The sequence below is a fragment of the Petaurus breviceps genome, unplaced genomic scaffold, assembly GCF_028583685.1.
Source record: "Petaurus breviceps papuanus isolate PSGF00001 unplaced genomic scaffold, PetGlider_PUasm1.0 90849, whole genome shotgun sequence".
Classification (NCBI taxonomy): domain Eukaryota; kingdom Metazoa; phylum Chordata; class Mammalia; order Diprotodontia; family Petauridae; genus Petaurus; species Petaurus breviceps.
Genome location: NW_027187361.1, coordinates 28,590,146 through 28,617,944, shown reverse-complemented (window position 1 = coordinate 28,617,944; position 27,799 = coordinate 28,590,146). Strand labels below are relative to the sequence as shown.

The 27,799-nt window shown below is 35.2% G+C and overlaps 1 protein-coding gene across 1 annotated transcript in view; it reads right to left on the bottom strand.

Annotated features, from left to right (window-relative positions):
- The window catches only part of USP25 (ubiquitin specific peptidase 25), a gene marked incomplete at its 3' end in the record, with an annotated part of 179,832 nt that overhangs the window by 42,979 nt on the left and 109,054 nt on the right, over positions 1 to 27,799 (bottom strand). Inside the window, exons 18-20 of the mRNA XM_069073063.1 lie at positions 25,294 to 25,433; positions 22,701 to 22,814; positions 20,707 to 20,802 (exon numbers count right to left, since the gene is read on the bottom strand). Coding sequence (XP_068929164.1) covers positions 20,707 to 20,802; positions 22,701 to 22,814; positions 25,294 to 25,433 — 350 coding nt within the window. The remainder of the gene's footprint in view (positions 1 to 20,706; positions 20,803 to 22,700; positions 22,815 to 25,293; positions 25,434 to 27,799) is intronic.

Here is a 27,799-nt window from a genome sequence, read left to right as displayed (position 1 = left end):
CTCTTCATTGGTGGTGAGTACATCCTTTTTTATTTTTTGATACTGGTAATTTGGTTTTCTCCTTAAAATATTTAAAAATCAAATTAACCAAAGGTTTATCTATTTTATTTTTTCATAAAACCAGATCTTGCCTTTATTTATTAGTTCAATAGTGTTATTTTCAATTTTATTAATCTTTCAAATTTCAGAATTACTAATTTAATGTTTAAATGGGGATTTTTAATTTGTTCTTTTTATAGCTTTTTAAATTGCAGGCCTAATTGATTGATTTCCTCTTTATTTTTAATGATGTAAGTAATTAGAGATATAAAATTTCCCCTAAGTACTGCTTTGGCTGACCCATAAGTTTTGGTATTTTTTTTTTCTTTCATTACTGTCATTATCTTTGATGAAATCAGTGTTTCTATGATTGTTGTTTAACCCACTCATTCTTTAGGATCAGATTATTTAGTTTCCAATTATTTTTTAGTTTATCTTTTCCTGGCCCTTTAGTACATGTAATTCTTATTGCATTATATCTGAAAAGGATGCATTTACTATTTTCTGCTTTTCTGTATATTGTATTCTGTATTCCTTTCTATCCCCATTCAATTTTCTCCAGAGGTCTATTATAGCTAACTTTTTTAAAAAATTCTATTCACCTTTTAAATTCTTGTTTATTTTGTAGTTAGATACATCTAGTTCTGAGAGGGGGAGGCTGAGGTTCCCCCCAGTACAGTTTTGCTGTCTATTTCTTCTATTAATTCATTTAACTTATCCACTAAGAATCTGGATGCTATATCACTTGGTGAATATATGTTTAGTATTAATTTTACTTCACTGTTTATGGTATCTTTCAGAAAGATGTAACTTCCTTCCTTGACCCTTTTGATCTATTTTTGCTTTTGCTTTGTCTGAGATCAGGATTGCTGTATCTGTTTTTTTTTTTTTTTTACTTCAGCAGAAGCATAACAGATTTTGCTTCAACCATTTACCTTTACTCTGCATGTGTGTCTCTCTGCTTCAAAGGTGTTTTTGGTAAACAAATATTGTAGGACTCTGGTTTTTAATCCATTCCATTATCAGCTTCTGTTTTAGGGGAGAGTTCATTCAATTCACATTAACAATTATGAATACTGTGTATTTGCCTCAATCCTATTTTTCCTGTTTATATTTCTCTCTCATTTCACCCTGTCCCTCCTCATCAGTGTTTTGTTTTTTACCACTGTCTCCCTCAATCTGCCCTCCCTTCTATCAGTTCTCTCTGCTTTTCTTTTCCCCCTCTCCATTCTACTTCCCTATAATGTAAGATAGATTTCTTTAACCAAATGAGTATGTATGTTATTACTTCCTTGAAGCAAATTCAATAAGAATAAGGTTCAAACAATATTCATCCCCTCCCTTCTTTCCCTTTACTGTGATAGGTCTTTTATGCCTCTTCATATGATATAATTTACCCCATTTGGCATCCTCCTTTCCTCTTCTCTCAGTATTATCTTTTTTTTCACCCCTTAATCTTCTTTATCATCACATCAAAGTCGACTTATGCCCATATTCCTTCTAACTGCCCTAATAGAGGCACAGTTCTTAACAGTTACAAGTATTACCTTCCCATGTAGGGATGTAAATAGTTTAACCTTATCAAATAAAATGTTTGTTATTTTCTTTCCTGTGTTACCTTTTTATACCTCTCTTAAGTCTTATATCTGAAGACTGAATTTTCTGTTTGGCTCTGGTCTTTTCAACAGGAAAGTTTGAAAATCCCTAATTTCACTGAATGTCCATCTTTCCCCCTGAAAGTTATGATCAATTTTGCTGGGTAGTTGATTCTTGGTCATAATCCAAGCTCCTTTTGCCCTCTGAAATATCATATTCCAAACCTTCTGATCTTTTAATGTAGAAGCTGGTAAAGCCTGTATAATCCTGACTGTGGCTCCTTGGTATTAGAATGGTTTCTTTCTGGCTGCTTACATTATTTGTTGTTTAACCGGATAATTCTGGAATTTGCCCACAATATTCCTTGGAGTTTTCATTTTGGGATCTCTTTCTGGAGGTGATGGGTGGATTCATTTATTGACTGTTTTGCCTGATTTCTCAAATGATGCTATCTAGATTCTTTTTTTTTTTTTTGATAATGGCTTTCATGTAGACCAATAATTCTTAAATCATCTCTCCTGGATCTATTTGCAAGGTCAGCTGTTGTTCTAATGAAGTATTTTACATTTGCTTCTGTTTTTTTAAATTCTTTTTATTTTGTTTGATTCTTAATGTCTCATAGGGTTATTATTTTCCATTTCCCAATTCTAATTTTTAAGGAATTATTTTCTTCAGTGAGCTTTTGGATCTTCTTTTCCACTTTGTTGATTCTACTTTTAAATGAATTGTTCTCTTCTGTGGATTTTCTTTTTTTTTTTACATTTTGCCAATTCTATTTTTTAAGGAATTGTTTTCTTTTGCCAATTTTTGTGTTGACTTTTTTTCCAAGCTGCTGATTTTTTTTCATAGTTCTCTTGCACAGTTCTCAATTCTTTCCCCAATTTTTCTTCTACCTCTCTTACTTGATTTTTAAAATCCTTTTTGAGTTCTTCCAAGAGGACTTTTTGTGCTTGAGACCAATTCATATTTCCCTTTGAGGGCTTCGCATGTTGGCATTTTGACATTGTTGTCCTCTTGTGAGTTTGTGCTTTGATCTTCTATGTCACTATAGTCGTCTTCTATGTTTAGGTTTTGTTTTGGTTTTTCTTGCTCATTTTAAAAAGTTGAGCTCTGCTCCTAGGGCATAGGGGGGCATTGTCCCAAACTTCCTGCACTGGGGGCCATGGGTCTGGACACTGGCTTTCTGTGCCAGGGCCTCTGGGGCTGGTAGCTTGCCCACTGTTCTCAGATGGTCTGACTCAGTCACATCTGTTGTGCCCTGAGTTCTGGGCATCTGCTCCTTATGGCAAATGATTTATATCCATAAAACTTCTACATTAAGTTATTGTACCAGTGTCTATGTACTTTCTTGTATACATATCCCGTTTTTCATTATGAATAACTTTTACAAATAGGTCGGATAGGTCTCAGCTGAGGTACTAACTTCATACTTCACTTAATAAAACAAAACAAACCACTCCCCCCCCCCCCACACACACACACAGAAAAAAAACCAGATCATTCAATGAGAGTTTCCTTTACTCGTCCTCTTGCTTGGACCTCCCCTCTCTTTCTCCACTCCAGCCTAAGAAGAAGAGGGGCACTTCATATCGAGGCAAATCCCTTTACATTCTTCCTTGTTCTGAGCCCCCCTCATATCACAACATGTCTAGTGAACTGTCCCTACGATCATCATTCATTCTTTCTTGTTTTCAATCTCTTCCCATCTATTGGACCCTTCCCTTTTCATCATAAGCTGTTATCTTTTTCTCACTGTCATCTTTCTTCTAACTTTGTACTCATTTTGACATGAATAAGTTACTAGTTGATTTGTATGCTAACTAATATAGGAATGATTACCACATCAATAGTGAATTGCTGCTATCTCTTAACATATAATCTATTTCATCTGGGGATGAGAAGAAGTAATTCACTGTTTTCCATATCCAGATTCTTCTGATCTTTTCTTGATAAAGGTATTAACAATGAACAGAATGAGGGTTTTTTGTGGTTTATAGATTTTTTTTTACCTCTTTAACAGTTATTCCAAAATACTTTTTAATATCCTCACCTAATTCCAATTTTTCCATACAAGCCAATTAATACCAATATGTTGATTTAATTTGGAGGGCCTTCTGAATGAATGTTTGAATTAATGAATGAATGAAAAAGCATTCAGTTTTATAGAACTTCTCTACCTCTTTATTCCCTAAAACAGATACTGTACACAATCTGTAATTATTTTCAAAATGGTTTTTAAAAAACATGATTATTATGAACACAGTGTATAAGATTAACAAATATACTAGGAAATAATGGGATTTCTAAAAATGCTTTGGAGAACATGATAAAACCAACTCTGTCAAATCTTCTCCCCTTTCCAAGGAGAACTTGCAAGCCATCCAACCTCTTTCTGGTTTCTTATTTAATTTTAGAGAGATGTCAATACTGATACAATTCAATAGGATTAGATTAAGTTACAACTAATGATTAGAATCATATCATTTTAGAGCAAGAAAGAGTGCAGTAAAGATTGCTTAATTCCAATTCCCTCACTTTAAAGATACACAGAATGAGATGTAGCATGTTAAGTGATTTGTCAAAGGTAAGTGCAGAGTTAATCTACACATATACACACGTGTGCGTGTGTGTGTGCGTGTGTGTGTATGTGTGTTTCCTCATTTGAGCCTCACATCAACCCTGAGAGAGACTAAGGGTATTATTATTCTCATTCTATAGAATAAGGAAACTGATGCTCAAGAAACCTAAGGGACAGGGGCAGCTAGGTGGCACAGTGAATAGAGCACAGGCCCTGGAGTCAGGAAGACCTGAGTTCAAATCCAGCCTCAGACACTTAACACAAAAATTAGTCGTGTGACCTTGGGTAAGTCACTTAACCCCAAATGCTCTCCAAAAAAAAAAAGAATCCTAAGTGACTTGTTCAAGGTATTACAGTGAGTGTAGGAGAAAGAATATAAATTCAGGTCTCTTGACTTCAAGGGCAGATATAATGTAGTTTTTGATGAAGATAGTAAAGATATCACCATTTTGGACATTTATAATCTCTAAACTACATGGAATGAAAAGTCCTTAAAATAGAGAAAGCAAAAGAAATTACAGGCATGAAAGAATAGCATTAAGTGTTTAACTACAAAAAAGCAGTCACTTTGTGACAAACGTCCACAGAATACTGAACAGACAAGTATAAAAGCAGGATAGAAACTTGTTTTTATACCATTTCTATATGAACTCCAGAGACAAGAACAAGATGAGAATAGTGCTATGATCACCCCTTTAAAAGCCTAACCCTTAATTCCATGTTGATCAGGGTAGAGTACAAAAGGAATATCAGCCAGGAATCTTATAGAGACAGTGGTCTGAACATGCTACAGTCGTTGTAAAGGTTTGGCAGGAATCCTGAAACAGAAGCAAAATTAACTCTAGGTCCTGGCCAATGTGATGAAGTTGGTAACCTAAGATGATGAATATAAGCAACAGATGGGGCACCACAAGGGTTGCAGAACTTGTTATAGTGATCGGCTTGACAAAGATAATGACTAGAAGGCTCATTCACGTACCACAAGACAGCAAGACACACCAGAACATCGCAGCAATACTAGTACGACACCAGCTGGAATGTTTAGGTGGCACTGACTCCTCTGAAGACATGGATACTTTCATTCTATGCCAAGACTGCATCAAAACAAAAACTGGAAACAAATCTTTTCCAGTTATAGACAAGGGTTTCTGCTTTGTCAATGATACCCTTAGCTCTATATAATACAGTGGTAACATTGCTGTCCAGCACAGGAAAGTCACAATAATTAACTTCGTCTCTCAGTCTGGAGTGGAGGAAATAAGAGATGAAACTGAAGAGCTATGAAAACCTTGAAAAAACTGAACAACTTTAGGTCACCAAAAATCTTCACATTAATATAAACTCCTGAAATCATACCTAATGAAGAAAAGGACAACAAAAACAGTACCACTATTTTGGGTAAGTTATTTGTGAAAGTAGATGAGTTGGATCCATTGGAATTCTGAAGAGCACCTTTTGGTGTTTGTCCATCCAGTTGGCAGACCAATTATATTAAAACAGTATAATTCAAAACAGATGTTACCTGGGCTATCAAGACACATCCTGTGGACAAATCCAATCCATCACTTGTTCTCTTATGGACCGTAAGTTGTTGTTTTTTTCACATATTTTGAAAACAATGACCATTATGAATGAATGTATTCTTCCACAGTATTTGTTGATGCCATGGCAAGAACAGGAAGAGGAAAGTTGGAGCTATCAAGGAATGTCCCTAAGGAATGGCATCAAACAACACAATGGCAAGACTTGAAAGAGCTATTTAAAATCTAGGGAAAATTACTGAAAAATGTCAATATCTAACCTGGTAAATGAAACAGAACCTCAACATCATGTTTTCTAATTAAAGACAAAAAGAAAAGAAATGTGGAAAGGAATCATGAAAAATCAAAGTACACAAGGAATCTTCGATTCCCTTAGTCATCAACTGAAAGCAAAAGTCAAAAAATTAAGATAACTGTGAAAAATAAAATAAACAATTCAACATCAATCAAAAACTTTACTTACAGAGGCTTGAGAAACACAGAAATCAGAGGAGAGATAAAATCACCAGAGGTGGAAGCTGTGAAAAATCTTGTTTTTCATATGGTTGCTGGACATACAGCACCAAAAATATACGAGTTATTTTAAATGAGAAATGTAAAGTTTGCACGCTGCTAAGATTATGGACAAAAAACAGTTATGTCAAAGAAAGTAACTGAAACTCAAGCTTCTCTGCAAAACAAGTGGCTGAACAAGACTTGAAAGGTAGAAAGAAAGGAAGAGAGAGAGAGAGAAAGAGAGAGGAAGAGAGAGAGAGAGAGAGAGAGAGAGAGAGAGAGAGAGAGAGAGAGAATTGTTAAATATTATATGTCAGGCTTTATGGTAAGTGCTAGGGATATAAAACCAAGAAAACAGATTGTCCATATTCTCAGAGAACTTACATTCTAATGAGGGAAGACTCTAGGTTTAGCATTCTATCTACTATGACATTTAGCTGCCTAAATGCTTCACAGTAGCACATGAATTACTAGAAAAAAAAAAAACATTGCCAGTTTCATCTCAAACACAAGCCTGATCCCACCATTTCATTTAATTTTTTATAATATAATGCATCACCTATCTTCTACCACCTAATGAGAACACCTGTGAAATTTCCAAATATAGGCTAATAACACATTTCCATAGATTATACAGTGTTCACAGGCTAGTATCACTTTTAAAAAACTCCTGTTAACACAAGAAATCAAAATACTGAATAATAACAAAAAAGTAAAAAAAAATACTATTTCGGTAAAGAGAAATTTTATTGAGCAAACTACCTGAAAGCACATTATTTTTTTTTTAGCCTTCAGTAACTATTCCATGGTGTTCAACTTTGATGGATTATTTAGGTACTACAAATACATAGAACAGATCCAACTATAATGATAAAAGTAGGGTATTTTATATCCACATGGAAAATTTCTTTCTATGGTTCTCCCTAGCCTTAAACCCACTGATTCTAAATAGAATGAGGCTTCCATGTTAAAATCAACATGAAACTAAAATACTTTACTCAATACTTCTCACTTGAGTTATTTCAAGCAATAAAGCCACAATCAAAAACATACTAAATTGTTGGGGCAGCTAGGTGGTGCAGTGAATAGAGCACTAGCCCTGGAGTCAGGAGGACCTGAGTTCAAATCCAGACTCGGACACTTAACACTTACTAGTTGTGTGACCTTGGGCAAGTCACTTAACCCAATTGCCCTGCCTTCCCCTGTCCAAAAAGACAAAAAAAAAAAACCACCAAAAACAAACATATAAAATTGTTCTTTCATCTCATGCAATCCTTTCTCTATAATATCAAAAGTCATTTGGACTTGAGAAGTATGAAATTTTTCATGTATGCTGAGGAAAGAAAGAGACTGAAGGCTGGTGTATTCAACAGATGAAGTAAATATTTATACATACCTTGGTTTCCTTCAAGTTAGAAATATCCAGTATAAAGATATCCAAAAGGTTATGGCTGAATATTTTAAGAAGGTTATTGCCATTCGAAATCAGTGCTTAACAGAATGACACATTTAAAACAACTGACACCTATGCAATACTAGCATTAAAGTATACTTTGAAACTGTAAAATGCACCACATATCAGATTTAGAAATCTATGCAATATTAACTCAACCCAGAAACCACAAGACTACTACAGAAAGATTAAGACTTTCTTGCCAAAAAGGGGAAGAAGACACATAAGCATCTTTAGTATACATAAAAGATTTTTTTAAATCTAGAGAAATATTTTTAGATTAAACAAAAATAACCTCACCAAGCAATAGTAATGGATGATACATACCAATGGATTTGTTAAAAGCAACAGAAAGTTACTACCCTGTAATGGTAATGGTAATTTGAAGACCTTCCCTGCCCCTTAATAAGCCTAAGGGAATTTGAAGACCTTCCCTGCTTTGAAAATAAACTCTGTCCCGTAATAGGCTGAATGCGGTCACATGGAGGCTATGGTGGGAGGAGTTTGCTGAGGGTGGAAGCTGGGAGCCAGAGCAAGACTGGATGGTTAGCAGGAAAGCACACTTCCCAGGGAGACAGACAGGCTTGTGAGAAGGCTAAAGGATGCTGGGGCTCTCTGAGCTGGTTAACGTTTTTGTTACCATGATGAAATCAGCTTACTGGTTTGGGGATTTGCTTTTCTGGTGTCTGAACTAATGTTGACACTTCTGTCTTCTCTATGGAGAGTCTGTTATATTCTGCAATGAAGCACCATGCAGGTGTATTTAAAGCGATTGTGGGAGCTGTGACTATTGCATTAGTGCCACATAACCCTTATTCTAAAATCCCAGAATGGAATCACAAGCCCGCCCGGCCCTGCCCCCGGGGAAACATCCACACGAATTTGGTCAAGAGTTTGCTGCAAAGGAAGCACTGAACAAATGATTATTATGTGGATTTGTTTGTGGACATAGAGGGTTATGATGAGAAGTGGCCCAAACACAACTTATACTGGACTACCACAAATTAGAAAAGATGATTCTGAAAGAATTCGGATTTTGTAACCCAGGTAGATTGCTTTTGGGTAGTTTTTTTTGTTTGTTTGTTTTTGTTTTTGTTTTTTGCCTTTTGGAGGGCAACTGGGGTTATGTAACTTGCCCAAGGTTACACGGCTAGTTTTTTTTTGTGTGGGTGTTAAGTGTCTGAGGCCGGAACCAAAATCGGGTCTTCCTGACTCCGGGGCCGGCACTTTACTCACTGCGCCAGCTAGCCACCCCCTAACCCATGTAGATTAAGCAAGTAAATGAAAGAAAGTTTGTAACATATCCCCTTAAGCTGCAGAAATTTGACACTAATCTAACATAGCAAGCCATGACCTGATTGCTAGAATTATATATCAGGAGTTTGCTGTCCTTCACAGATTGATTAATAACAAATTACCATGTAACAAATACAGACCTAAAAATAGCCTAGACAAATCAACCAATAAACTGTACTAAAACCAGACCATTACTAAAGACCTAACTGTTGTCCACAATCATGTAGATACAAAACTGGTGCATAAAAACCTAAAAAAAAAATTTTAATAGATGTTATACCAAATAATCATAATCTCCAAGCTATGGAATGAAAATCTTTCAAAATATAAAAGTATAGAAGTGAAAATAGAAATCATGTGGAAAGAGGATTTGTGTCAATGATGCTTTTATAAGCTTATAGAACAAAAGATTACATCCTAATACTTTTATTCAACTACTAAAAAAATTATTTTATCTTCACTATATCTATTTCTTCAAAAAGAGATGAAATGATTATGATAATAACAATCAGTGAATTTTATACAAGAATATCAAAGAAACTATATAACAAATCACTGCAAAACTAAAAAAGAAAAAAAATTATGCCATGACCTGGTGTTTAGATATGTACTAGAATCTTGCTATACTTTCATGGACAGAATTGTAAATAAAACTCAAAAGTATCCTTCAGAACTTATCCAAAAACCAGTACCGGAACTAGAGCATTATCACACATTGATAACTGCCCAAATATAAAATGATATAAAAATTTACACATTTTAATAGGTATCGTTACACCAAATAACCATAATTTCTAATCAGTATGAAACCACAGAGATTTCAAAATACAAAGATCTAACGGAAAAAATGAAGATCCTATGGGAAGAGAACAGGGCATATCATCCCTGTGATTCTGCGGGCTATTGGAACTGAGGATGTAGTCAGTGCGACTTCCAAGCACTCGTTTCATCCCCCTGTTCAAAAGCAGGGAGGATGCCACCCCCTCCCCACCTCCACATTGAGGCCTCCTTCATCTGCTCTTACTTGGTTATCTCCTCAGCTCCAGGGGTTAAATTATCATCTCTACACAGATGAACCCTAGATTTATCTGTCTAGCTCCTGGTTTCTCTTTCTTGAGTTCTATCATCAACAACAACTATATATCTGAAAATGGATATCCCACAGGAACTTCAAACTCGGCATTTCCAGAACAGAGCTCATTATCTCTCTCCATCCTTCCCCGCTTTTAAGCCTCCAACAATGTTTCTGCTTCCATTGAGACCACCACCATCCCCTTGGCCCCCCAGGTTTAAAAGCCTGTCATCCTCCACTCCTCACTCTTATGCATTGTCCGTATCTAGTAAGTCACCAAATCTTGTCATCTCTTTCTCTGCGACATCTCAATATCCTTTCTCTGCTCATACTCCACCATCCACTACAGGCCTTCATTGCTTCTCACCGAGAATTACTGCAAACATCTACCTGGTCTCCCTTTCTCAAATACCTCCTTCCTCAAATCCAATATTGCCTCTAGGAGCAAGATACAAACCACTCTGTTTAGTATTTAAAGATTCCCTTTATTTCCGGCACAGGACCACTTGTTCTTCACACCCTGGTTCTTCCCTCTCCTTCCCCTTTTTGAATCCCCAGTTTCTTTCAAGACTTAGCTCAAATGCTAACAAATACCAGATGTCTTTCCGGGTACATCCAGCCAACAGCATTCACCTCTAAGGTCATCTTCTATTCACTCTTGATTTATCACCTATATACGCGGTTATTTACATGTTACTTTCCCCCATTTGAATGTGAAGTCTCTAAGGGCAGAGACTTGTATTCCTTAGCAAGGTACCTGTATTGCTCAGCACGGTGCCTGGCCTATAGTGAGTGCTAGTTTAATAAATCAATGTTAGTTTAATAACAACAGAATAGTAACTTATTTATCTTCTACTTAACTCCCCTCTCCCCCAAAGCAGAGAACAAAATAACGACAAGAAAACCACCACCACCTCCTCATGGGGAGAGGGAAGGAGAAAGGAGTCGGATACAGCAGTGATTACTGTGTGTGCCCTGAGACAGTAGGCGGAACCCTGAAACCCTGGCAAAGTGGGCTCTGAATCTGTTCAGCTCTCAGGCTACAAAGAGTCAACAAAACAGATGGCATCGTATAGGGCTACAGACAGTCTCTAGTCGGAATGGTCGTGATGATCAGCTAAACATGGAGGAGAGGAAAGGAACTGGCTCTCCTTCATGTTCTGATATGACAAGAAGGCAACATCCACTTGCTAGGAATGCTTTGGTGCAGATGACGCGGACCACTAGAGTGGGAATACCATGAGTACACATGAAATGAACCGATGATGTCAAGGTTTTTATTATGCACCAACACTACACATCATAACAAAATTAGAAACAAATCTTACCAGTTATAGGCAAGGACTTCATTCTGCTTTGTGTCAACGATATCCTCAGCTCCAAGTTACACAACAACTTATTGCAGATCAGTGCATGGCAATCGTAAGAAATAACTTCATTCCTAAACCCAGGTTAGATGAAATAAAAGCGGAAATTGAGGAGTTACTTAAATCTGGAGAGGGAAATGTGGAAGAACCTGAAGGCATTAAAAATCTATACTTAATGCAAATCACTGAAGTGTTACCTAATAATGAAAAAAGAGGGTGAAAAGTAATGCTGATATCTCACATGATTTTGAAAAGATGGGCATACTTAGAATGGAATTTAGAAGAGCCCTTTTTAAGCTTGATGACAGGAATCCAAATGATAGACCAACTATAACAAAACAAAGTATTTTTTTCAAGCTGGTATTGGTATCTGATACGTCCATCATGAATGAATATTTGCTCCACCTAATATTTAACAGAAAGTGCATAAACATCTCAGGACCTGTATGTAGTAGTATATACTGCTGTAACTCCTAATGATAGACATCAAAAAGCATGGGAGAGGTAGCTTGAATACTTTTGAAGATCTTTGGAAAGACAATGGAAGACAGCATTAATATCTAGCCATTCCATGTCTTGGAAAATAACACCATATTGTCTGATCAAAGGCAACAAAGAGAAAAATTGAAATGGAATCCAGAGAATAAAAGAATATCAGAAATTCCTGATATCCTTAATCAAATATTGAAAGTGAAAGTCAAATGATTAAGGTCACAGAAGGAACCAAAAACATGCAAAGAATAAAACGATTGAACAACAATGGAAAACTATACTATAGAGGCTTTGGAGGCAAAGACATGAGAGAAGAGAGCCCCTGAAGGAGGATGCGGTAATCTTGATACTCAGTAGTCTATATGGTTTAAAGAAGACCAACACAATGAAGGTTCAAGCTGGCACAAGCAGGAACTATAAAGCTTAAGATTATGAATGACAGAAGTTACTTCAACGGAGGCAACTCCAGCTTCCCTGAAAAATCAGAAAATGGTGACTAAATAAAATCCACAATTATGGGCTCAAGTATTTCATAATGGCATATGAAATATTAATAAAGAAATTTATCAGCTTCCTTTCTGATGAAAGACCAATCTCATCTTTATTAACAGAAAGTGTCACATACTTTTTAGCCATGGAGGAGAACAATTAGTCACCTCTACAAATGTAGGTCAAATACCTAGTTAGGTACTATAAACTAAATATTCAAAATTTGTATCAATAAACACAATACCATTTTGTCTGAGAAACAAAGAGGGGCGAACCAAAAATTCCCAGGGTACAAAAAGCAAATCATTATTAATTTAGTAATTACTGAGTAAATTACTACCAAACACTACAGCATTCATATCACCTTTATTAAATATTACAAAGCCTCAGATCTGTACTCATGACTGTCAGATATTGAAAATATAAGAACAATGAAAATGTTAGGATATTTGATGTCCTACTGGAAAACGTTTTTATTTAAAATCAAGAACCATTGATATAAAACAGAACATCTTCCAGGAATACCTCACCATGGTTCTCCTGAATGAGTCACAGAGGAAATAATATCAAAACATCATATTTATTGACTTACACTGAAATAATATAACTCCATTGAAAAGCAAATATATTCATCTCATGTCTCCAATGATATCAAAATGTGATTTGGATTCAATAAGTGCAAAATTCTTAATATATGCCAAGAAAGAATAGAGACTCAAGTATAAACTAAGATACAGTTCATACTAAGATACTTTGGCCTTCTCCAGGCAAAACACATTGAATCTAACACTATCAAAGAAAGGGAAGACTTTTTCTTTGTCAAGACACTAACTGGCATCTTCATGTCAAAGGTAATCGGAAGGATATATTTAGAGTAATTAAAACCTACGCAAAATCAGTCTTAATTTATACTTCTGGCAAGGCAAAAAGGAAGCCAACAATTCTAGAAGGTGTTCAAACTCAAAATCCCAATTAAATCATTAGGCTTATTACCCTAAAGCAGATGTAGAAAGATGGAACATTTCCTTGTCAAATAGGAAGGAAAGGATGTTTTCAGAAGACAAGAAAAACCAGTTAAAAATTTACAGAAAAACTTCTCGAACAAGCAGAACTCACAAAGCAACAGAGAAGGTTACCAATGGGTATATTCCTCTGAATATACCTTAGCACAGAGCCTAGCACACAGCAAGTGCTTAATAAATGTTTACTGACTGACTGGATTTATCAAGTCTAAAACAAAGGGGTTTATCTCTGGGAAGATCCTAAGAAAGGTCTTAGATTTTAACCAAGAATGGAATGCAAAGATATTCTGTGGGCGACACGTACAAATTCAGCCAACAATATTGATTGATATATCTGATAAAGAAATGTTGATGAGTCGTGCAGATATTTTTATGGACACAGATTAGCTTATGATGATTCAGTAGCAAATCACCATGAGAATTGAGAAAAGATTATTCTTTAGGAATCCAAACTTAATGGAGAAATTGTACAATGCATCACTCAATACAGGGTACAAAAACTGAGTGACTCCCAGATACCTGTAAGTATACTAGCATTTGGGTAATGATAACCCAAAGTTCATTCTACTTTTATTAACTAACAAATGACAAATCTCCACACTGTGAATACAAAGCTAAATCTCATTGACAAGCACCACAATTCCACAAGCAAGAAGCTAGAGAAGCCATATAGACAGAGCTATAGCCATAACCACCTATACATAATACCAATCCATAAAAATTTATGAACAATGAATTTAAATGATGAGCTGATACCAAACAGGCAGATTACATTGAATAAAAAGTTTTCTGAAGATAAGAATTAGCAGAAAAAAATGAAAACCATATGAAAAAAGGATGAGGTGTATGTCCATTCCTGTTATCTTTCTGCTACTTAAGTTATTCTGACACTGCTTTCAATGAATCTTCAGGTTACATTCCAATATTCTTCAAATTACAAAAAGCGATCATTTTAATCCTCCTGAACAACAGTCTAAAGAAAAGAACAGTAAAATTCAGACTTTCTATCTGAACACAAACAACAATGATGAGACCAGGGTAAAATTTATTATGATAGTAATCAAATATCTACAAAGTCATGAACTAGTGATTAAAATAATATGTGAAGCTGTCTTTCATAAAGATGACAAATCCCCCTTTACTAGAAATACAGACTTAAAAATATCTGAGAATTTAACCAATAAAATATATTGAATCCAGATCATTATCATCAATAGAACTACTGTTCACATTTACCCAGAAAACACTATTGTGTAAAAATTTAAGAACAATGTTTAAATAACACCAAAATACATATTAAAAATCTCCAAGCTACATGTCTGAAAAACACTGAAAACACAGACTTAGCAAAATAATATGAAATTGTGTGGGCAGAGAATAAGGCACACAATATCCTGTCTACTATTGCAATATCATGAAAATACTTTCAGTGAACCATGTAGAAAATGAGTTTACATTCCAATATTTTTATCAGTTGTAAATAAGTTTGATTTTATCCATCTGTCCAATGAACTGCATAATAAAAAGTGTAAACAATAGCAGGCCATAGAATTAGGGTAGTTTCAATTTGAATTCCATTGAAAAAGATGAAGAGGCTGAAGTAGGTATAACAATAACAGTAGCAATAATAACAACAACAATAATTTTATTAAAATATTTATTAAGTCCTTTATTAAGGGTAAGGGAAAAGTAAGAAGGATTAGTCGTAAGCAAAACAATGGGTAAATTAGAGAGGAAGTATGTAAGTTTTTTAATGTATGCACATATATTGCATATATAATATGTTTTAATATATGTACATATAAAATATATGTGATGAATAGAATGGCATCTAAATAACTAAATGAAAAAACTAAATGAATAACTGAAATAGAGAATAAAATTATAATGGTGAGGGAGTTAGATACATTGCATTCAGCCCTCTATAATTCTAGCCAAATATTAAACAAGAGGTTAATTAGGCTTCAGTAGAATTTTAGTAATGTTAATTATTTATGATGGACCTCTGATAATTAGCAAATTGGAATTGGAAGAAAAAGGACCATACACATTTCTCAGATATGCATAGCACCTTTACAAAAACTGACCATGTAATTAGGACATAAAAACCTCAAAAACAAATGAGCAAAAGCAGAATATTAAACATAGCCATTACTAAGCACAATTCAATGATAATTATGTGAAATAAACAGCCACTGAAAGTATTACAAATCAACTAGAGAGTAAATGGAAGACCCATCAGAAGAACTGGTGAGTTAAATAGCAAACCACAGAAATAACAATTTCATTAAAGATAATAACAACAATAAGCCCCAAACTGGATGAAATAGGAAAAGCAGTCCTAAAGGGAAAATCTGCACCTCTAATCTAAACACTTTCATTAAAAAAAGACAAAAAGGAGATCAACATACACAGAAAAACAATAAATCAAAAACCAAAATAGAAATCCAGAAAATCAAGGAAGATATCCACAAATATGAAAGCAAAAATAAACAATTAATAAGACTGGTTTTTAAAAGTTATTAAAAATGAAACAGAAAAATCATTATTTAATGTTATTAAAAAGAAGGAAGATAAATTTTAAAAAATAAATGAAACATTGGCAGAGGCTACAACAACCTGTCATAAAGGATATATTCTATGACAAATTTGGATTTATATTAGGAATGCAAAGTTGATTTGAAATTAGGAGAAATATAAACTGAAACAATGTTAAAAGCAAAAACAACCAAAATCACATGATTATATCAATTAATGTTGAAAAAGCTTTTCACAAGATATAATACCCATCATAGGAACAAATAGGTTTACTTAACGTGATAAACAGTACATATCTAAAGCCAAGAGTCAGCATTATATGTGATGGGGATAAACTAGAATCTTATTTACAGTAAGTGAAACTACGATGTCCATTGCCAGCACTTTTATTTGACATAGTACTAGAAATTACACAACAATAAGAAAAATAAATTGAGAGGATAACCATAGAAGAAACAACATAATTGTCTTCTGCAGATGATATGAAAGTATACTTAGAGATCTATGAATCAACTAAAAAATAAATGAAAAATTTTAAACTTCAGCAAATTTACAGGGTATGAAATAAATCTACAAAAATCATCAGCATTTCTTTAGAATATTGATAAAACCCAGAAGAGACAGAAAGAGAAATTCCATTTAAAATAACTGTAGAATATATAAAATATTTGTGAATCTACCTACAAGATAAAACCAAGAAACACAAATACAAAACACTTTTTACAAAAACAAGGACAGATTTAAATGGAGAAATAATTTGCTCGTGGGTAAGCTAATAAAATGATAACAAAATTCACATGGAGGTACAAAAAAAGAAAATCTCAAGAAAAAAAATAAAGATGAAAGAAGAGAAAACAGCACCACCAGAAAGCAAACTATACCACAAAAGTAATTTTCAAAACGGGGTGGTACTGGTTAAACAACTCACTGACGAGTAGAACAAAGTGGGTACACAACATACAGAAGCAAATGAACCAAGCAGATTAGCATTTAGTAAGCACAAAGGCCTTAACGATTGGGGTAAGGACTCACTATTAATAAAATCTGCTAGGTACATTGAAAAAGTATTAATGAAGAAACTGGGTTTAGATCAATACCTCAGACCTTGTACCAAGATGAACAGGCACTGCTCAAGGAAAAGAATCTCACGTATAGCCTATCTATATAGCCGTATGAAAAAATGTTCCAAATCACTAATTAGAAAAATGCCAAATTAAAGCAATTCTGCAGTTCCACCTCACACCTATCAGATTGGCAAAGATGGCTAAAGAAAATTAATATATGAAAGAATGGATAAATAAACAGCAAATATTGCAGAAACGGAAGAAAACAAGTATACTGATGACCTGCTGACAGAACTGTGTAATGAGTCCATCCATTCTAGAGGCAACTGTGAATAATACACAAAAAAATAGTAAACAACGAGTACCCTGTGAATACATCCTTATATGTATCAAAATACTCACAACAGCTCTTCTGTGCTGCTACAAAACTGGAAACTAAGAATACCTATCAGCTGGGGAATGGATAAACAAACTGGTATAGAAATGAATGGAATACTATCATCTTATAAGAAATGAAGAAAAAGATGGTTTTAGAGAGACACAGAAAGACTTGAATGAATATAGAGTGAAATATGTAGCACTAGAAGAAACATTTATACTATAATGTCCAGACTTTAAAAACAAACAATTCTGAAAGACTTTAAAAACTGATTAAACAATGAACTACAGTTCTAGAGAACTGATAAACTGCCCACTTTCGGATGTGAACAAAGTTTTTGTACTTCTATGTTTATGTGACAAGAGCATTCTGTATTTCTTTCTTTTTGTCCTTTTAAATGGAGAGGGAGAGGTAAAGAAGAAATAAAAAAAAAAAAAACCAAGAGAAGAGAAGAAGGGAGAAAAACCATTGAGTTTGACTGTGGACTTGCACTTCTTGGCAAAGAAATGAAAAACCACTCTTATAAAGGCCATAACTAGGAAAAGGTGTTACGAGAAATGTTTTATTTTATTTTGAAATTTAGAAAAATTTCAAAATATGAGATGATACATGATCTAATGTTTTTTTTTTCCCTTAAATATTGATGTAACATTGAACCTGGAATTTTCTTTTACGTTTTTACATGTTCAACACAGAAAATATTCTAATAAATGGTTTGGCAACTTGTATAACCAAAGTGGGAGGGTGACATATGAAAACTACATGGATGAATAGAAAACTATAGATCAGAAAACCATAAAATTTATTAACCACAAAAGTATTTTTAATATTATCTAATAAAAACAAGAGGGGTAAATAATTTTTAGGACAAGAATAACTTACAATAAAAGCAGGAGCATTCATTTCATTAGCCCATTTTTAACAAAAGGAATCAATTATACTAAAATTCAAAATATATTAAAAGTTATACATTTTTTTTTAAAGTTCATAGATTCCCACCTAAAAACCTTTGCTCTGTCCAAAGGGGTCTGTCCTCAAACCTGCATTCCTTTTAACTTACAGGCCCTTTTCTTCAACTCTCCTTCCTTTTTTAATTTTTAATTTATTACTCATTCATTGATGGTTAACTCCTTTTCCCACAAAATATTTATGTAACTTGTGCAGGGTCCCGCAGCTAGTATCAAGAGAAGGGTCGAGTTCTTAATGCCAGGCCTATGATTCTATATAGCACTGTCACTTACAGCCTCACATCTATTACTCTCTATAGAGCTGACAGTAAGCACTATATTTTTGTTTGTCAACAGGACCAATAAGGATGAGTACACAGCAGCCCTGCAACACAGTAGGAATCAACGTGACAACCCTATTTGTTCATTTTTTATTGAAGGACAGTGAAAAGCAGCATGAACCATGAATTCTTTCTTGGTAGCCAGGACATTGTTGAATTCTTTGCTCTTCTTCTTGCCTTGAAGATGGATTTCCCATCACTTTAAAAATAGGAACTCTAGTGCACACTTTTCCGTACCCTGTCTCTTATATGTGGCAAACCCACACAGCTCCCAAACCATGTCTCACCACCTTGGAGAGGCAGCACTGCTAGGGTTTTATTATGTTCTTGGTGATTCTGTGACTCAGTGGAGGGCTACACCTATGCACCTATGTCTACTGTCACTCTAATGACAGTAGCTGCAAAAGTCACTGTATGCCTCTTCTTTGAATTCAATTCCATATGACAGCCTACCTTTTGGAGGGTTCCATCTGAATTTCCTACATGCAATTCCAACCCAACTTGTACAAAGTTTGCTTTGGATTCACTATCTTTCCCCTTAAACCAATCCTACTTCCTTTTTTTTTTTTTTACTGTGAGCATCACGATTTTCAAGCTACAAAGTTCTGAAATCTCAGTTATCCCAAACTCCTTCCTCCCTCTCATCTTTCACATTCAATCAGATGCCAAGTCTTTTCATCATTCTAACATAGGGTCTCGACACATTCATGTGGACTACTGAAGTAGCCGCCTAAGTGATCTCCTCCTGCAGGGCAGAGCCTTTTTAACTAGCAGTCCATGAATTTATTCTTTCAACATGTTTTGATAATTGTACTTCAATGTAAATGGCTCTCTTAATGCATTTAAGAACATTTCTCAAGGAAAGATCCTTAGGTTTCCCCAGATTGTCAAAGGTGTTCATGACACACAAAGAAGGTCAAGAAACCTTTCTTCAGGATTTTTCCCTCTCAAATCCATGCTCCACACAGCTGTCAAACTGATAGGCCTAAAAGGTAGGTTTGATCATGTCACATCTCTGCCCACTGAACTCCAGGCACTCCTTCTTGCCCCAAGGATAAAACAAACTCCTAATTCTAGTGTTTAAGTTCTTTAGAATCTGGTCCCACTTTACTCCACAGTGTTATCTTTCAAACACTCTATGTTCCAGCCAAATTGCATACTTGGTGTTTGCTGCATAGGACCTTCCATTTTCCATTGCCACGCCCTTCTGTAATCTGTTACCTGAAATGCTCTCCTCCATGATTTCCTATGTTCTCTCCTACACCAAGTCATCCTCTTTCCCATATTACATTGGATTTATTTTGTATACATTTTACATTCACTTACACGTGCACATGTATGACACACAGTTAACTATTAAATACTTATCAAATGGGAATAAAAATAACACCTACCCCAGAGGGTTTTTGTGAGGATCTAATAAGATAATATATGTGAAGTGCTGTATAAATGCTAAGCTATTAATTAATATTAGCTTCCCTAGTAGAGTAAGTATTATTATGCCCAATGTATAGATAAGGGAACTGAGGCTCCAAGAGATCAGATGCCTTTGTCAAAGTTTCATCAAAGCTAGTAAATGTCAAAGCTAGGATCTGAACCCAAGTATCCTACCTACACATCCAGAGGGGTGAACTCTCAACAAGATTGATTCGAGCCATCAAAACTAGTGTCTTCAGTACCAAATACTGGCCATAAGTACCCTCCAACGCCACCTCTCCTGCAAGCATATGCTAGATCGACACCCATAAAACAGAGGGCAGAAATACTGAGATACTTTAGGTAAAACCATTTTTCCCTCCCAAGATACCTGCCTAGTTTCCTCAATGGTCCCATTAGATCTGGCAACCCTTTCTAATATTCCTTTCAGGAATGAAGACTAGACAGGAGAATAATGATAGTACTAGCAAACAAAATATTATGTAAAAGAACAAAATATTTTGGAATAAAAGCTAGAGGGAAAAACAAAGGAAATATAAAGATGGAAATATTAATTGTACCTTAAAGAACCCTGCTTCAGGACCACACCTGTCATATACACTCCTGGATTTACCTATAGCCATGATAATACCTTGCATGTTCGGGGTCATCATGATCTGCCACAAGGGATTTAAGGTAAAAGGTTGGAATGGTTAACATTTTTTAATGTTAAGAAAATGTCTTCATGTACATGCCAGCTAAAAAGCATACCACAGACACAGCCATGTTACAGCTACCGCTTATGATGCCCAAATTAATCACAGCATTTGTTTCTTCTAGAGTAAATCTAACCTTATATGTACATAAAGATATATTCTTTAAAATCAGCCAGTGATAAAAATACATGCACTGTTAGACATCACCCCAACAATTAGAAATTCTGCCCAAAGCACACACGGGAACTCTTATCCAAATGGAAAGCTTAAATGAACAAATCCACTAATTCTAACCCACCCCACTATACAAACAAGTTCCTCCCAAAACGTGAAAATTCAATACTTACATGCTTATTAAATAAATTATACTATTTCCAAAGAGACAATATAATATGAAAATGTGACATGGAATAGTTTATTGATATCAGAAAGCAATGTGTATTACTTTCGTTGGTTTCATGGCACTTCTTCAATGACTAGATCAAATAATAGAACTATATAATCTTCAATGATGTAATAAAATGTTTGCAGAACCAAAGGATAGAAAGCAGCACCATAAAGTTAACATGACGGTTCCTCTGGAGTAATTAAAGAGGATATGTTTACCTTTTTGCCATCAAAATATAGAGAGGTTTGTAATTATAGTATTTCAATTGAACCATATTGTACCTAAAGTTTCTAAGATCTAACATTACATATCTAACATTTAGAGTACCTTAAAACCACACTACTTTTATCACAAATATCATTTTTTGGTCCTAGTTTTAAGGGCAGTACTCCATTAAGCTATTTTTCAGGGCAATAATATAAATCATAGCACTATTATGGGATTAATATGAGATTCCTGTGGCATAATGGAAAGAAAGTCAGAAAGACCCGGGTTCAAGTCTTAGCCTCTGACACCTGCTGTTTCTGGGATGCTCAGCAAATCACTTAACTTTATGCTTAATGTTCTGTTATGTTTATTACCTTTTTAAAACCACAATTATTTTCAATTCTCAATTATATATTTTAATGTAGGCAAGCCTAATTTAATAATTCAATTATGCTTTTTTTTAGGTGGATTTTCTTGCTATAATCCCTCCTACATTCATGTCACTGGCTCTGTTGCTGTCACTGTTACGAAATTACCTTCTTCAAGTATATCAGAAAGCAAAGGGAGAAATTCCACAGGACTTAGCAAAAGGGGACAAGGATCTAGTTGATCTATAGAAAATCTAGGCTGATTCTAGAAAAAGCCACGAGAGGAACAGGCCAGATGCCCCCCCACCCTCCTGAAAGCATTTTTTGGTGTAGATGACAAATACTTCTTAGAATGTGGGACAACAGGAGTTTGCAATACCACTACTGTATCTTTTTAAAAACTGAAGGAAGCGGAAGAACAAATGCTGACAAGCCACTCTGTGCCAGGCCCGAGCTTTCCCAGAGTCTCCTTAGCTTCTGCACAGCTCCCTACTGCTCTTAGGACTTGCAATAGAAAATAAGAATAAATAATTTAGGTAAAATATCACGATAGGGAGAATTAATTTATACCAGAGGCATTTTTAATATGCAAAAATGTTTTTATGAGATTTTCATATTAAATAGGATAATATACTTATTTTGTCCATGCGACATAATCCCCAAGTCTTTCTTCTTAAGTTTCAATTAATTTAATTTCAAACTTTCATTAATATGATCAAGGAAGTTACTCAAGACCACGGATCCCAGAATCATAAATTTAGAGCTGGGAGTGACAAACTCAAATGTTACAGAGAAAGTTATGTATGTGTGAATATGCAGGCATGCTCAAAACGCTTGTGCCAAGCAGCAGAATAAGACAGGTAAGTTCGTGGTGCAAAGGGCCATGAGAACAGTACCTCATCATCATAACCCCCCTTCACTGACTCAATCATAAATGTCCCTACATGAGGAATCGCCACCTCTACAGCTTGCTGGTTAGAAGGTGGTTGACTGATGGCTTTTTCAGGGGTCTGCAGGAGAAAATAATGAGCATGAACAATTAGAAAAATAGAAGAGAATAATCTAAAACAGTAAAACTAATTTTTTTTTTTTGGGGGGGGAGGTGAAAGATGGCTAACTTCCCATTACCACCTAGATATTTTCAGGCTACAAGAAAGGCCAGTAACATTAAATTTCTTCCTTTAAACTACAGGCCCCACATTAAACACTTCTCAATTTTATTTCTTTAAATAAATAATTTGAACTCCTGATTCTTAACATGTGCATTGTATAACCTAAAAATATTTTCCATACACCTATATCTTAAGGTATACTGAAGATTATGCTGAAAAGGTAACTAAAACTAATTTAAAAACTTTTATTTGGACAAATGGTAGTCTTTAATTTCTTATTTGCTATGAATGAAGTGTTAACTGTGAATAGTAAAAATATTTATTCAGTCATTGGAAGGAAACATAGAATGTCTCTAAGGTCTCTAAGGGATATCTCTTGAGCTGAAAGGGATCTTAGAGGCACTCTTACCCAGTGCTTTCATTTCAGAGATGGACCAAACAGGCTCAGAACTATGAAATGAATTGCTTAATGTCATAAGTAAAAGAACCAGTATTCAAACTCAGAACCTCTACCTTCAAATCCTGTACTCTTTCAAATGAAGGAGGTAAATCATACCGAAACAGATAAATTACGAAAATTTTGAAAAATGAAGTTCAGCTTTATTACTTTCAAGTTTGTCCAGTACATCAGACTGTAAGTGTTGAAATGTTTTTTATTTACTCAATAAAATAGTATTTTAAACAGATTTCCAAAGAGCTTATTGCTTATTTATCAACAAAAGGCCAATTGTAAAGAACTTAACCTACCTTCAAGTCACAAAACAAAGAAATATCCTGACAATAAACATTAACCAAAAACTTATAGAATTTCTCTTCACTGGATCTTGAATTTAGTAAATTTTAGTGTAGTGTGAAACAAAAGCACTTGAAATACAGGGATGTTTTCTGGTTTTTCCCTGACCCCCTCAATAAGTTCTTACTAAATAAATAGTAGCCATTGTCAAAGATGGAGGCTGCCACTATCCTCTCCACTGATATTGTAATTATTGTAAAATATGGCACTATCTCAATGTTTCAGGGTGGTCTGAATGAAAGTTTGGATTCTAGAATGCTAGGCCAGTAGTGACAAGCTTTGGCATATCTTACATCAGCCTGAAAAAGGTTCAGAGATGGGTCTAGCAAAGGTATGAATGTCTGTCCTCCAAAGACTAGCCTTACTATGTGATGCTTTTTCAGTCATGGTGATTTAGGAAGAGTTTCTGCTAAAGCGAGGGGAATTGTGATCTGAGGCAGTGGTGAAATCACAGATCTTTAACGTTTTCTATTGTTCCATTCAGTTAAATAATGTCTAGCTCAAATGCGCTGTTAACTCATACATACATTCCTATTAGCTCATAGAATGTCTAACTCTGGATATAGCTTGTGGAATTTAGCAGATATTATCTCGGCCCTTATAATACTCCTGAGTAAAGGATGAAAAGTACCAAGTTTCCATTTTAGAATGACAAAATTTGAAGTTAATGGTTAAGAAATCATGTACAGTCACTTAGGTCAAACCAAGTGAAAAGAGATCTTGTAATTCATAAGAGAGTTTACTGAACTAACTTCCTATAAAGAGAGAACAAGGACATTCTGAAATCTAACGGCACACTGGAGATAAGTGATTTTGGGAATGTTAAGTATTATGTATCCTAAAAAATTGCTTCCTCGTGGAACTTTCTTTTCCCACAGGCCTCTGCTAACTATGTAAATATTTACAAGGAAAAAAGAACTTTTAAAATGTGTTTTTCAATGTTCTGGATGACTTTTTTATGTATACATGTGCTTACGTTGCCTCCACATAATCAAACTACAGAGAAAGCACATAATCCCTCAAATACAATTTAAATCAGTTAGACACTGATATTTACATTTCATGCAATAGAAAATAGGACATATTTTGTCGATTTTTTATATTAATATATAGGTCGGCATTTTCCAAAAAGTCAGTATATGCATTGAATAAGAATCAAAATTACAGAACTACATAGGGGCGGCCAGGTAGCTCAGCGAGTAAGAGCACCAGCTCCAGTGTCAGGATGACCTGGATCAAATCCGGGCTCAGATACTCAGCACCACACCCAGAAATAACTGGCCATGTAACCTTGAGCAAGTTACTTAACCCCGATTGCTTAAAAAAAAAATTACAAAACTACAAAGGACCTTGGAAATCATCTAGTTCAAACTCCCTCCATTTTATAAGGGAAGCAATGAATGCTCTATAAGGGTAAGTGAATGATCCAGAGTCAAACAGAAGCCAGAACTAAAAATCTAATGTTCTTTTTGCTAAAAGTCAATGAAAATGTCTTGAATATAACTATCTAAAGCACACAGACACACACACACACACACACACTCTCACATAACTTAAAAACATTAACTAAAAACAAATTCTCACCAGCTGTAAAACAGCTTCTGGACTTTTATCTTCATGCTCCGACGATGCCTTGGTGATCGCCTGCATTGTTTCTTCTTTCAGATACTTGGCAAGATCACTTCTTAATGGTTGCTCTAGGTATCCAGGTTCTTCTGCTTGTGCTTAATGACAAAACAATTAATTATATATTTAATATAAATCTCAAAAGGAACTGATTTGAATTCTTATTTATTTAGTAATAAGAATCATGTTGTTGTGCATTTGTTTCAGCTGGGTCTGACATCTTGGCAGAGGTACTGGACTGATTTACTATTTCCTTCTCCAGATCATTTTACAGATGAGGAAACTGAGGCAAACAGGGTTGAGTGAGTTACGTAGCTAGTAAAAGTCTGAGGCCAGATTTGAACTGATGAAGATGAGTCTTCCTCATACCAGGCCTGGCAGTCTATCCATTTATCCACGTAGCTGCTGAGTGTCTCTGCCTAGCCTTTAATCACTGAACGGGTGTTGCCTCAGACAACCTGAGACCTGGGAAAGACATTAGCTTGGGTCTCCAATCTCTACTTGTCCTGATTTGTGTCTTGCCACTGGACTCTGATGACTCTGGACAGGCTGCCTCACTTCAATCCAATTCCCTTGAAAGTCAAGCCATCACCTTCCTGAAGTCATTGGTCCTCTTTGAAAACAAAGCACAAACAAGAAATGCTTTGCTACCTAGCTCTGTCACTCACCAAACTCTACTAATAAGCAATAATCATTGAAATTCTCCCTTATAAATTACAATACAAAAGAATTGGTCATTGCATTTTAGCATTCCAAAGAGGCTAAACAATTATGTCCACAGATTAGGTACAGCAGACCCAGAAGTTACTGAACAAAATCAGTGGATGAATTGTTGAATTTTAATTCTGTCTTAAAGGCAAGTTCTAGCCAAGACACTGTCCAAGACCATAAGAAGTGAGGTCTGGAAAACCCTGAGAGGAAAACGTAAATATTTCACCAAAATGGAATGTAGCCCCTTCTTTTTATTAGAAAGGTCAGAAGAAAGAAAACTGCATCAATGAGGAGGGAATGCCCGACAGTGGACAGATTTAGAATGTGCCACTCTTTCCACTAAAGATGTTTCTCCACTCTTGGCCTTCCAGAACCCCAGGTTCAAAGCTTCATTACCACCGGTACTCTTTTATGTAAAAGCAAACCGACCACAGCACCATCAGAAAAAGACAGGAGTCAGTGCACTTGGCTTTCTCTCTCTCTGTTGTGTTCATTGGAAAGGAAAGATTTTAAGCAAAAAAGAAGCAGGGGAAGATTTACTTTCTTTGTATTGTTTTCTTGAGGGGGTGTCTCCTATATGAAATATTAAAGCCATGGGGGAAATAATAGCAAAAGGAAAAAAATAACTGGAATTTTTGTGCTGTCTTTTCAACTTTTAAAACAAGAATAAAGCCCTCCAGATTCCCAGTGAAGTACATGCTTATTACACTCATTGTAGAAACAGATACACCCAGTACTTGGGTCACTTCTCTGCTGGCCTCCTCCTCAGCCATTACTTCTCCCCTTCATTTCAACTGTGTCCTTTGAAAAGAAAATAAGAATTCAAGGGTTTCGATTCTAGCTCTCCGCTTTGGTCATGTTCTTACTTGAAACTGAGAACCTCAAAGAGTCACCCAGTATATTTGGGGGACGTAATTTCCTGGCTTAGCAAATATTCTCTTTAATGATATTCTTATCGCGGAGGGTAAAGGACACTGCGTTTGGAGAGGGAGAATCTGAATTTCAATCCTGGAGTGACCTCGGGTAAGACACCTAACCTGTCACCCCCTATTCCCTCATCAATAAAATGAGCACAGGCCTCTAAAGTCACTTCAGATAGTAATATTATAATAACTATATAATAAATAATAATACGTGTCTGACTCTTTGCGACCCCATTTGGGGTTTTCTTGGCAAAAAATACTAGAGTGGTTTGCTATTTCCTTCTCCAGTTCATTTTACAGATGAAGAAACTGAGGCAAACAGGTCTAAGTGACTTGCCCAAGGTCATACACCTGGTACATGTCTGAGGCCAGATTTGAATTCAGGAAGGTGAATCTTCCTGACTCTAGGCTTGTCACTCTATGTACCGTGGCACTTAGCTGCTAGTGATGCTGATACCTGCTAATATATAATTTGTCAACCAGCTACTTCTTTTTGTAGTTTGAAAAAACATTTTATTGGTATATTTTTGTTCTGCCCACTAGATAATGGAAAGAATAACAAAGCAGAGGAAACAGAATAACGAGGAAATGTCTCAATAAAGACACAGAACCTGAGCAGAGGCATCTACATTAGATGCCCCAAAGGGATGGAAAAATTGGTACAACTATCTATCTATGTCCTACTGTGGTCTACCTGCGACTTTCCTTATTAATTTAGATGTTAAGGCATTCCAAGCATATAAATTCAGTTTATGGTCTATATTTCTTTTCAGTAAAATGTAGTTTCCTTGTTCATTCTTTTTTAAGTTTTCAAGATTTATTTTAGCTTG